This window comes from Myxocyprinus asiaticus, chromosome 47 (genome assembly GCF_019703515.2).
Source record: "Myxocyprinus asiaticus isolate MX2 ecotype Aquarium Trade chromosome 47, UBuf_Myxa_2, whole genome shotgun sequence".
Classification (NCBI taxonomy): Eukaryota; Metazoa; Chordata; class Actinopteri; order Cypriniformes; family Catostomidae; genus Myxocyprinus; species Myxocyprinus asiaticus.
Window position 1 is genome coordinate 16,961,707 of NC_059390.1, and position 13,693 is coordinate 16,975,399.

General features: G+C 38.6%; 1 protein-coding gene across 3 annotated transcripts in view; it reads right to left on the reverse strand.

The window, feature by feature from the left end:
• The window catches only part of LOC127436880 (ankyrin repeat and sterile alpha motif domain-containing protein 1B), a 223,182-nt gene that overhangs the window by 129,274 nt on the left and 80,215 nt on the right, over nt 1-13,693 (reverse strand). For all 3 annotated transcript variants that reach the window (XM_051691349.1, XM_051691348.1, XM_051691350.1), the window contains exon 4: nt 7,750-8,046. In XM_051691349.1, coding sequence (XP_051547309.1) covers nt 7,750-8,046 — 297 coding nt within the window. The remainder of the gene's footprint in view (nt 1-7,749; nt 8,047-13,693) is intronic.

A 13,693-nucleotide genomic window follows, 5' to 3' on the forward strand; every position in this document is an offset into this window, starting at 1 on the left:
ACTGGGTTTGGGATGAGCAGGGAGCATGCCCAAAATGGGGCAGGAAGTGGGTCCCCCTCTTTTCAATGAGGCCCACTTCCTGTCCGGTTTCCCATGGCGATTAGCTATTGATATCACCAGAAGGAGGAAATCGATTCACTCTCACTCAACTTCCAGGAATTGAGAGGTGGCAAGCAGATTGTCTTCCTATCTCTTTCTTTTTCTGTTTTACTACAGTTCAGGGTTCTCATAAGTTATATATTGAGGATATAAGGATACATCTATTCTGCCTTCAAAAACTGATCAGACAAAGGCATTATAGTATGCTGGATTTAACATTTAACTTAAACATTAACTTTAAGCTTCACCTTGATGCCTTCCTACTTCTGTATACTGCCTACGAAGGCAGCATTTTTCAGATTATGGACATAGCCTGTTTCTCTCTTATAGGCAGTGAGAGAAAGCAAGAAAGACAGAGACAGAGACAAGAATGGGGAATCTAAGGCTTGTGAGATCACAAATACCATAGAACAATTCAAACACACACAGTCCTGCAGTATTGTATCACTCATACACATAAACACAAAAACACAAAAACACACACATACCAAAAACGTACATCACAGAATAGTGTCTACACAAACAGCTTTGTAGTTTGACTATATAAAATAAAGATTCTGTAATAACCACCACAGATCAACTAAGGTTTCTGTGTCATCAGTAATTTATTCCATAATACAGGCAACCAAGGGTAGCACCCCCTCTGTCAGTAATGAAGATCTCTCTCTCTCTCTCTCTCACAAACACACACACATACACACAAGGGTAGCCTGAGGAAACCTTGTGCTGAAAACAGAGTGTACTTCTACTGCATCTCTCTTACTCTCACAACTGCATTAATAATTCATCTATCAAAGTCCTTAAACCATCCTCTCTCTCTCTCTCTCTCTCTCTCTCTCTCTCTCTCTCTCTCTCTTGCTTTGCATGTTGGGATTGTTGGGTGTGTGAGCGTGTGAGCGTTTTACGGGTGAGAAGAGTGACTCTTTTTTTTCATTTTTCTTTCTCCTATTTCTTTTTTGGGTTGGTTTGTTATTTATTTTTTTATTTTTTTATTTTGTGTGTGTGTGTGTTTGCTTGCTTACTTGTTTGTTTGTTTGTTTGTTTGTTTTCTGACCTCGTGGCGGGGTGTGGAGATGGAAGCTCACCCGAGTGAGTGGAATTCTTCTCTTTCACTCCGTCATGGAGTCAGGTGTGTGCCTGATGCCGGTGCATCTGTGGAAGATGTGCTCGTGGCTGTGGGTGAACAGATTGGCTTTGAGAATATCATCTCGGCCTCAAGAATGAACAAGGCCGTCGTGATCTTTTTGAAGGAGCGCGGTTTGGTTAGTCGGCTGATTGAGAGCGGCGTGTGGGTAAGTGGCGTTTTTTCTGTTATTTCACTGCTTGTCTCACTCTCAATGAGGGTTACTATTTCCAATATCCCGCCGTTCATATCTAACAGTGATATTGAGCGTGAATTGCTGAGATTTGGAAAAACTTGCTAGTGGAATAAAAATAATTCCACTCAGTTGTAAAAATCAAGTGTTAAAGCACGTGTTTTTATTTAGATGTCAGGTGTTTATGTTCTTGGAATCGCAATCTCTGGATATCTCTTTCCGCGTTCAGCATGAAGGGAAATCCTACATGGTTTATGCGAGTACTGGTAGTCTGAAATGTTTCGAGTGTGGAGATATTGGACACAAGAAATTTGCTTGTCCACACAAAACGCAAACTGAGAATAATGTGAATACAAACGGAACGAAAACTGTAGTGCCAATAGCAGAGGAACAAAGGGTTGAAGCAGGGAAAGATCAAAATGTAACCAAAAATGAGAATGTACAAGGTGTGGTTGTGCAGGAAAGTGTGGAAAGTTCAGCAGGTGTAGTGATGGTGTAGTGATGGAGGATAGTTCAGCAGGTGTAGTGGTGGATGATAGTTCAACAGGTGTAGTGATGGAGGATAATAGTGGAGTGACAGAGGCTGCTTGTGTTGAATCTGAAGCCTCTGAAGTCATGTGTACTTTAGAAACTGTTAGTGGGGGTAATACAAATGCAGAACAGTCTTCTCTTTCACAGTTAGAGGAGACGGGAACTAGTGATGCTATGGAAGAGATAGGTGATGATGATAACATTTCTGAAATTTCGGACATCCCTTCTCAGTGTGGAGATGAACAGCTGCACACTGTAAAAGAAATTAATGATTTCTTAGATGAAACTTTTGGCAGAACAGTTGAAGTGTGAAAGTTTTTCCCAGACATCAATACGTTTTTGATTTCAGTGGGAAAAATACAGAAGTCTGTGGGTTTTGATGAGCTTAGTAGAAGGAAACGGTTTAGATTGAAGAAAATTGTCACAAACTTACGGAGAGGGAAAACCTCAACCAAAGACTAACCAAACCATGTTAATGTCACAAGGGGTAAATCTTCTGTCTTGTCTTAGATTGTTTTCCTTCTCTCTTCTTGTTATTTTTCTTTTCCCTCTTTTCATGGAGAGCTTAAAATTAGGAACAACTAATACTAATGGAGGGAGGGATAGAAATAAAAGGGCAGTTTTATCAGAATATATTCAGACTAAGAACATTAATATTATTTTTTTTACAAGAAACTCATAGTGACATGACAAATGAAATAGACTGGAAAATGTTGTGGGAAGGAAATATCTTTTTTAGTCATGGCTCTAATGTAAGTGGGGGGTGTTGCTATTTTATTTGGGAAAAATTTAAATATGACTGTTGTTTCTTCTTGTGAGATAGAAAGAGGACGGTGTTTAGCTGTTCAAGTTGATATAATGGGCCAATTGTTTGTACTTGTTAATATCTATGCTCCAAATAATGGAGCAGAGAGAACTAGGTTTTTTAATAAAGTACAAGATGGTTTAAGGCAATTTGATAAGAATGCTTTTTTAATTTTAGGTGGTGACTGGAATTGTACCTTAGATTTTACTTTAGATAGAAATGGAGAGGAACCCTGCCCTCCCTCAGTAAATGTTTTAAGTAATATTATTAGAGATTATGATTTATTTGATGTATGGAGAGAACAGCATCCAAAGGCAAGACAGTACACCTGGGTTAAAGCATCCAATGCACATATTAGTTCAGCTAGGTTAGATAGGTTTTATATTAGTAGAAATAGGAATAATAGAGTTTTAAAATCTATTATTTCTCTGAATGGTTTTTCTGATCATCATTTGTGTTTATTTGAAATAAGTTAAAATCACAACGCTCTAGTTTTTATTGCCATTTTAATGTTAAATTATTGCATGATGTAGTTTTTTGTGAAAAGTTTGTTTTATTGTGGCATGAATGGAGAGAACAGAAAAGTGAATATGATGATATTGTACAATGGTGGGAGGTGGGGAAAACCCAAATAAGAATGTTAGGTCAAAATTATACTGCTCACAATAATAGTTTGTTTAAAAAAAACTATTAGAGAACTTGAAAGAGACATTGAACAACTTGAAATGAGTGTAAGTAACAATAATTTAGCAGATGTGGGAATGTTGAAGAAAAAAAGAATGCTTTAGGTTCTCTTCTTCATGAACATGCAAAAGAAGCTTTAATCAGAGCCCCTTTTTCCTCATTGCAGGACATGGACGCTCCTAGTTCTTTCTTTTTTAGTCTAGAAAGAAAAGATCTGAAACGAACTAATGGACCTTTGACGTCTGATCCAAAAGAGATGCAGACACTTACAATGGACTTTTATAATGAACTGTTTGGAGTGTGATTGCCCTAATATGGACTTTTTATTTAAGGATCTGTCTAAATTGAGTGCTGAGCAGCAAAAGAAATTGGACTCTGAAATACAAATACAGGAATTGTCAAAAGCAGTTCAACAACTTTCTGTTGGTCGGGCCCCTGGTATTGATGGACTTCCTGCAGAATTTTATAAAAATTTCTGGGACTTATTTAAAGAAGACATGTTAGAGGTTTTTAAAGTTTCTTTTGAAAAGAAGGAATTACCAACAAGTTGTAAAGGAGCTATATTGTCTTTACTGCCCAAGAAGGGTGACCTTGGTCTTTTAAAAAACTGGAGACCTGTTGCTTTATTATGCACAGACTATAAGATTCTTGCAAAGTGTTTTTCAAATAGACTAAAGCAATACCTTGGGTATGTGGTACATAAAAGCCAGACCTACTGTGTACCCAACAGAACTATAATGGACAATCTTTTTTTATTAAGAGATGTAATTGATTTAGCATGTATGGATGATCAAGATTTGGGTATACTTTCTATTGACCAAGAAAAGGCTTTTGATAGAGTTGGTCATTTTTATTTGTTCAGTACTCTTAAAGCTTTTGAAATTGGAAAAAATTCATATCAGGGATAAAACTTTTATATGCTGGGGCATCAGCCATTTTAAAGGTAGGAGGTGGGCTTAGTCGGCCAGTTTTAATACATAGGGGCATTAGACAAGGTTGTCCTTTATCAGGGCAACTATATTCTCTGGCAATTGAACCCTTGCTTTGTCAGTTAAGGAAGAAATTGCAAGGTTTTTTAATGAAAGGGTTTGCAAACAGACCTGTTAATGTATCTGTATATGCTGATGATATAACTGCCTCATCTGCAAAAGTCAACTGGGAAAAAAGTGAAGGTTTTATTATAGGGAGCTGGCAAGAGAGAAATCTCCCTGTACTTCCAGGTGGAGTTGAATGGGGTAGTGAAGAGCTAGAAATTCTTGGTGTCCATTTAGGAAAGGAGGGGTATCAGGGAAAGAACTGGGAGGGTATGGTGGAAAAGGTATATGCCAAGTTGTCTAGATGGAACTGGGTGCTACCTCAGCTATCATATAGGGGAAGGGTTTTGGTTGCCAGTAATCTAGTTGCTTCCATGCTCTGGCATAAAATGACTGTGCTTAATCCACCAGAGGATGTTGTTCACAAGATACAAAAGAGGCTAACTGATTTTTTTTGGTCTGGATGTCATTGGATGAAGGCGGCTGTGCTTTTTTTGCCCATTCATGAAGGTGGACACGGATTAATAGATGTACAAAGCCGATTCATGACCTTCAGACTTCAAGCTGCACAGAGACTGCTATATTCTAGAGGATCAAATTGGATTGAAACAGCCTGTGCTTTGCTGCAAAAAGTGGACATTTTTAAATATGACATGCAGTTGTTTTTAATAAGGCTGACAGACTTGGATTTGAGTGGCACTTCGTTTTTCTATCAGTCAGTTTTAAAAGCATGGAGATCCACTTTTAAATTGGAGAGAGATTTTTCAAATCTTGTTGACTGGATAAAATTTGAACCACTTTTCAGTAATCCCCTGATAGAAGCTAAGGTGTTAAACCCTAAGAGTTTAAGGACTATAATGGCAAAAGCTAGTTGTACCAAAATATCAGATCTGAGAGTTGGTGATACCTGGAAAAGTCCTGAGGAGATGTGTTGCCTGACAGGCATTAAGTCTGTCAGGTTCATGAAGATGGTACTTAATGAAATTTATTCTTTTTTACCTACGGTCCTTAGACAAGTTTCTGAGGCCAAAAAGATATCTCCACTGGAGGAGGAAGGCTATCTTTTTTTTTTCCAGAGATAAAGGTTTTTGCTGCTATTGAGGAACAACCAAAGGAGGACTCGATTCTCAATTTCAGAACTCCAGAACTAACAAAGTTTGAGGAAACCTCTAAGAAAACAATGTATGTAACATGTGTGAAAGTGTCTCATCATGCCTCCCTAAAGAAGCTGAAGGAATCAAAATGGCTTGATCTATTTGGGCCAGACTCATCCCCTGGGGGCTGCTGGAGGTCCCTGTATAAGCCTCCCATAGAGAAAGGCACTGCGGATCTCCAGTGGAGGGTTATTCACTGGGCGGTAGCCACAAACAGACATGTGGCACATATCGATTCCACTGTGGAAAAGGGGTGTCCGTTTTGTACATCTGAAGAGTCTGTAGACCATGTTTTTTTAAACTGTTTTAGACTGAAAGGGTTGTTTCAGATTTTGGGGGAATGGTTTAGGAAATTTGGGGAAGTTTTTAGCCCAATACATTTTATATTTGGACCCAAGTATGTTGCTTCAGAGAGAAAGAAAATTTCTCTGATAAACTTTATAGTGGTTGAAGCAAAGTTGGCAATATGGTTGACAAGAAAACGGAAATTAAGGGGGGTAAATTCAGTAGACCCTGATTTGACTTTTAAATTAGGATTTTTGTTTCTTTTGTCATAATGTGATTGTTTAAATGTTAAAAATTGTTAAAATTCTCTCTCTCTCTCTCTCTCTCTCTCTCTCTCTCTCTCTCAACCACACACACACATACACACAAGGGTAGCCTGAGGAAACCTTGTGCTGAAAACAGAGTGTACTTCTACTGCATCTCTCTTACTCTCACAACTACATTAATAATTCATCTATCAAAGTCCTTAAACCATCCTCTCTCTCTCTCTATCTATCTATCTCTCTCTCTCTTGCACTACAGCACATGACTTCAGAGCCTGCATGAGAAAGTATGCAACATAAGTGCTTTTCTAAAACATAGTGAGCCGCCTATATAGGCAGCATTTTGAAGGCTTCATATGCCTCCTGGTAAGACGACTGTTCTAAAAGGTAGGCAACTTAATTGTGCCATCTCATAAGATACCTATTTGGTCAAATTATAAGGTAGCATCACATGTATCCTTTGCAAAGAAGGCAATCCCAGAACGCATTGCTCAGTGAAAAAGTAAATACAAGATGGCAGATGATGCAAGAGCAATACCGATTTTAACTAAACTTGTATTGGTAACACTTTACAATAAGGTTCAATTTGTTAACATTAGTTCATGCATTAAGTATCATGAACTAACGATGAACAATATACAGCATTTTGTATAGCAATTATTCATCTTTGTTACTGGAAGTTACTAAAAATATAATTTGATTATTGTTAGTTCATGTTAGTTCATAGTGCATTAACTAATGTTAACATATCCCTCTTTTAATTTAAAATATACATCAATATATGATGAAATTAACAATAACCAAGAAGAACAAATATGGTTAATGTATTGTTCATTGTTGGTTCATGTTACCTAGTGTAGTTAACTAATGTTGACAAATGGAACCTTATGGTAAAGTGCTACCCTTATATTTCATTCAGTACTGAAAAATATGAATAAAAATGGTTGTGTAATTAGAAATTGATTATTTTACCCAATATTTGTGTGTTATGTATTTTTATGCATATTAGAGCATTATGTTCTTAGCTTAGCATCATGCCAATGTCAACCGTAAAGTCTCTTGTGCAGAACAATATTTGTGTGGCACAGAGTTGCTGCCTATGCAGAGTGTTCCAAATTAGTCATATCTGAGGTTCCATTTAGATGCTAATTTGTTTTAATGAAATACACATTTCAATTGCATAAAATTCCATCAAATTAAATTGAGTAACATTTAATCAAATAGAATTTTAAAAACCTAAATAGCTTTATTTTTGGCCTGGTTTTTGTAAGATTTTTCTGTTTATAAATAAAGTTTCGGAAACTGACTGATCTGCGATTGGGTTCTGTTTGCTTAACCCGTCACCTTCCTGCAGCAAGATACGGCCCAACAATAACTAAAGAACAGTGCTTATACTGTAGATGCAAAATCACGTTTGGTGAGAAAGGCCCTTTAGAAGGCAGCTGCCAACATAATGTAGTAGGGCAGCTCTCTAGGTTTTGGAACAGATTCAAAGGGTTATAAAGGGAGAGGATATGGCAACCCACACACACACACACACACACACACACACACACACACACACACACACACACAGACCTGTGTGTTAACGTCCATGCCAGACTCCAGTAGCATCCGAACAGTGGCATGATGGCCGTTTCTTGCAGCCAGATGGAGAGGCGTGTGCTTGCGCGTGTTGCAGCTCATGAGGTTGGGGTGGGCACTCAGCAGCATGCCGACCACCTGCAGGCGGCCATACAGGGCGGCAAGGTCCAGTGGCGTCTCCGCTCGACTGTTTCTCATGCTGGGGTCTGTCAACTCCTGCAGCAAGACACGGACCACCTCTGAGTGACCATACTGAGCTGCACAATGCAGCGCCGTCTCTTTTTCATTGTTCTGAGAAATCAGAGAAAAAACAGAGAGAGGAAGAGAGAGTCAAAATGTACAGTAAGCTGCTTTAATACCAATTATAACCCATTGTTTTAAAGGTGAAGAGTGTCATTCTTTTATATACAGTAAGTTAAAAAAAATTCTCCTATCCCAGCTTAATATACAGAGACAATTATAAGACATTTGTAGGTTGATTTCCCTGCAATGTATAACACTGTGACTCTGTGGTGCTTTCAAAACATTGTTCTGTTTAAGTATCCCAACTAGTGCTACCCAACACTGGCTCAACCAACAGCCTGAGCTTGGGGAGGGACTATCTAGGGATAGTGTTCAGGAAACCTGTTTGAAAACATAATTGTTGCAATTCCATTTGTGACACAAGTGGCTTAGAAATTAAACACTTCAACTAAGCTCTTTGCACATTTTGTAAATCTGTGTATTATGTCTATACACTACGTATTGTGTATATTGTTTATTCTGTACATTGTGTACATTACATTATCTTGTTTCTACTTGACTGCAGTGCTATGGACTACACATCCAAGTTTTTCACTCATTGTTACACTCGTGTACTGTATATGGTCTCAAGTCACAATAAATTGTGATCGCTTCATATCAACAGTACGATTGCATCTTATCACGTGGCTCATCGTGCATGACACCGCAGAGACTCCCAGCATGTGGAGTCTCATGCTACTCTCCGCGATCCAGGCACAACTTACCACGTGCCCCATTGAGAGCGAGAACCATTAATCGCGACCACGAGGAGGTTACTCCATGTGACTCTACCCTCCCTCGCAACCGGGCCAATTTGGTTGCTTAGGAAACCTGTCTGGAGTCACTCAGCACACCCTGGATTTGAACTTGTGACTCCAGGAGTGGTAGTCAGTGTCAATACTCGATGAGCTACCCAGGCCCACGAGCGCGAGATTTTTAAGAGATCCATCAGTCCGTCATTATTCAAAACGCTGTCTGTCATTTTGACACATAAAAACAAGCAAGAAACTCCACTTAAACTGCACGTGGGGTTATCTCTCCCTCGGTGTCTGTGTGCGCAAAGAAAGAGAGGGAGGGAGAGGACAGCGCTCACAGCCGCAAATGCGAGCAAAACGCTTGGACTGTAGAGCCCTGATTATTGCAAATAATTCACAAAATTTACCATATCCTACATGCTTAAATTAAATGGTATTTGTCATTATTATCTATACTAAAAATACAAATATTTGGGGACCCCCCAAGTCTATTTTTGACTTCTTATGGGGGGTCCTGGCTCTCCCGGCCCCCCTCAATCTGAGCACTGCTACCACACCTTCTCAACAAGATGCATAATTTAAGGTATCATTGTGTCTGTAGACAACTGGTGTGGGACAAGTTAAGTGCTGAAGTTTTATACTTAAAGTTAGAGATTTGTTTTATTCCCTAACCTTAAGTATGAGCAAGAGTTATAGTGCATAGCAGGTACCACTATACAAAACAATAACAAATTGTCTGAGAACATTATGAAACTATGTATCTTCTACATCCTGTATTATGACACCACAGCACCCTCTACTGCCTGCACTTGTGTATGTGTGTCTTTTTTAGAGGGGAGTTCCAACAAACTGAGGAAAGTGAGAAATGGGTGCATACAGTATGTCCGCAGAATAAAGAAAGAAAGAGCATTTGAGCGTTGCAGCGTGTGGCCGCTTTAACTGCAATTACTTTTTTGAAGCAAATGGGTTCTGTAATTAGCCAGACATGATTTAAAGAGATGATAAGAGACTCCCAGTCCCTCAAGCAGTATGAATAAATGGAACTGACAGTGCAGATAAATATCTGTCTCTCTTCCCTGTCTTTCTGACTTTTTCAGCATAGAACACCAAATAGACACACATACACACTTTCATTTAGTTATCAAATGAGGACATTCTGTTCTCTTCCATTGCTTTTATATAAAGCTAATTAAAATAACTAAAGAGTTAAACCTAACCCTACCCATAAAAGATCACTTTATTTAGCATTTTTAGATAAAAAGAATAATATTTGCTGTATTAGCAGGATGCTTTTCCCTCCATACTGTTCATGCCCTATTGTTTAATATCCAAGATGGTCTGTCATGATAAAACAACAGAGGTCAAATGAACTGTGACACAATAATGATAACATATCTAGAATGATCAGCACTTTAAAAGGCACAAAACACATAATTAAAGTATAAAATAGATAAACAGACACCAAAAAGGGCTTGGTTGGTTGTTCACACTCTATTCCAATGAGAAGCCTGTTAAATCTGCCTCTTCTGTTAGCCAAGCAATAAAGCAGATGTACAGACAGACAACGCAACCCATGGGAGGACAGAGGAGGTGTGGAGAAATGCATTAGTCTTGTCTATCCTGTGCAATCCAATGCAGATTTATCTGGACTGATATTGCAGGATCAAGCTACCATGCCGTTCAAACACAGGAAGGTGAGTTCAAATGTCATGATCTGACTGTAAAACACATGGTTTTACTTATTCTCTCTCTCTCACACATATTATCATCTGTACACATTCAGCCAAGGGAGGAAGTGACCTCATCCTACTGACCTGTGCTAGAGAACTGGGTGAGCGTGTTAACTTTGTGGATCTGACACTGAGACTCATAAACACATGTAGTCAATTCTGTGTGTGTGTGTGTGTGTGTGTGTGTGTGTGTGTGTGTGTGTGGGAGAGTGAGTCTGAGAGAGGAATTCAGAAGGCTGTCTCTTGTGGGCTATGAGGGGCTGGAGTCAGAGAAAACGGTGCAAAATTTCATCCTCCGAGCCAGAAAACAAAACATTCCTAAGTAACACAAACACTCACACACAAATCTAACCACTTTACATATACATAAGTACCGGTACATGGTGATTTACAGTCTGTCTGTCTATCTATCTATCTATAGATATAAATAGATATCTGCTGGCACACTGCACAAGTCTGTTTTATTGTAGCTTGCTAGCCTGCTTAGCATTGCTTATTCCTCTATGCTCATTGTTTTATCCTTTTCCATTTTACCGCGTGCTTCATTTTCTTCCGCTTTTCTACTGTTTCAACTGCTTGTATATTACCACCCGCACCCATTTTTTTTTCTTTTTCTTTTTCCGCTTGTCTACATCTCGCATTTCGACTGCATGCATTTGTTTTCTCCTCTGTGTTTTACATGAATTATTGCATCAATCTCAAACATCTGCTGATCAGGAACAACCATAACAACAATAACAAACTATTGCGGTAAGTCATGGCATCCGCTCATATTATTGCTTCCTGCATTGCATGTCACATGTTTACTATAGCTTATTCTGTCAGCAGTGAGGGGTTTACATGTGATAAATATAAGGAATTAGTCAGGCTGACGGAGAAGGTTAATGCGTGAGAGGCAAGCATCCGAACGCTAGTGGAGGTCAGTGAGAAAGAGAAGTCGGTAGATCCTGTTTCGGATGCGGATAGTACAGTGAGCAACACACACAATTTGGTTCCGGCTGTAGAACCCCTGCAGCAGGATGTTTGGGTGATGTCTCGGTGGCATACTCGCTCAGCAAAGCAACACCACTCTCCGTTCCTGTTAGGGTTTCCAATCGATTCTCCCCACTCAGTGATGCACCCACTGAGAATCATGTTGAAAGAGCCCTGGTTATAGCAGATTCTATTGTAAGAAACGTGGAAATAGAGACTCCAGCTACTATTGTTAAATGCATTTCCAGTGCCACAGTGTCTGACATCAAATAAAATTTACAAGTGCTGGCTAAAGTTAAACGTAGATTTTCAAAAATTGTTATTCATGTCAGCACTAATGGTGTCCGGCTTAGCCAGTCAGAGATCACTAGAGATAATGTTAAAGAGGTGTGTGTACATGTAAAAACGATGTCAGACACTGTAATATGCTCTGGCCCCCTCCCTGCTCATCGTGGTGACAAGGTTTATAGTAGATTTGTGTCACTGAATGGTTGGATGTCTGAGTGGTGTCCAGAGAATAGCATAGGATTTATTGACAATTAGAAGAGTTTTTGGGGTAGACCTGACCTGCTAAAGAGAGACAGAATCCATCCCTCCAGGGAAGGTGCCGCTCTCCTCTCTTGTAATATGGCTCATAGTCTTAATAGTGATAGTATTTGACTAACTGGGGCCCAGGTTTGGACACAGACAAACTGGCTAATCCGAACATCTGCTAGCTGCCTTGAGACATCACACAGGTCACATAAACGCATAGAGACTACATCACCTAGATATCATAAAGAGACTGTGTCTGTTCCCCGTACTACCAAACACAAATCTCTCACTAAATCACTTAGAAAAAAAATTGATTAAGGCAAAACTCTGAAATTAACACAAAAAAAAAAAAGAAATGCAGATAAACATCATATAAAGGTAGGGCTACTAAACATTAGACCTCTTTCAACCAAAGCACTAATTGTAAATGAAATTATTACAGATCATAATTTGAATGTGCTCTATTTGACTGAAACCTGGCTTAAACCAGATGAATATATTAGTTTAAATGAATCTACTCTCCCCAGGTTATTGTTATAAAAATGAGCCTTGCCTGAAGGGTCGAGGAGGAGGTGTTGCTACAATTTACAGTGACATTTTTGGTGTTACTCAGAGGACAGGATATAAATTTAAGTCTTTTGAACTAATAATACTTAATGTGACACCGTCAGATAAAAAAAAAAAAATCTCTGTCGTCTTTTGTCCTTGCTACAGTATATAGATCACCCAGGCCATATTCTGATTTCCTTGGAGAATTAGCAAATTTTCTATCAGATCTAGTAGTTACTGTTGATAGAGCTTTAATTGCTGGTGACTTTAACATTCACATAGATAGAAAATGATACATTGGGATAAGCATTTATCGATATTCTCAACTCTCGTAGAGTCAGACAAAATGTGACAGGACCAACTCATCACAATAATCATATGATCGTTCTGTCATATGGAGTTGATATTGATACTATAGAAATTCTGCCTCAGAGCGATGACATCTCAGATCATTACCTCATCTCTTGTATGCTGCAATCAGCTAATGTTACTCAATCTACACCATGCTGTCATTCAGGTAGAACTATTCTTTCAACCAATAAAGATAGCTTCACTAATAATCTTCCAGATTTATCTCATATACTCAGTAAGCCAAAATGTCTAGAAACACTTGAAGTAATAACAGAAAATATAAATAGAGTCTTCTCTAGCACTCTTAAGTGCCCCATTTTATCATTGTTACATTGGCTACCTGTTAAATTTCATATTTTAAAATTTTGTTAACTACATACAAAGCTTTGAATAGTCTAGCTCCACAGTACTTAAGTGACCTTCTACCACGCTATAGTCCAACACGTTCATTATGATCGCAAAATTCTGGCCTATTAATAGTTCCTAGAATATTAAAATCCACAAAATGAGGTAGATCCTTTTCCTATTTGTCTTCTAAACTATGGAATAGTCTCCCTAACACTGTTCGGGACATAGAGACACTCACTGAGTCTAAGTCTAGACTAAAGACTCATCTATTTAGCCAAGCATACATCTAATTTATCCATCAACTCACAATTTTAGTTTTAGTTAGGTCTGCTGGAAGCAGAAACATTTATCATGATCTATAACTTTACAAAAAATGTAATGGCATCTACGCTAATATTTTTCTATTTGTTTCCCTGT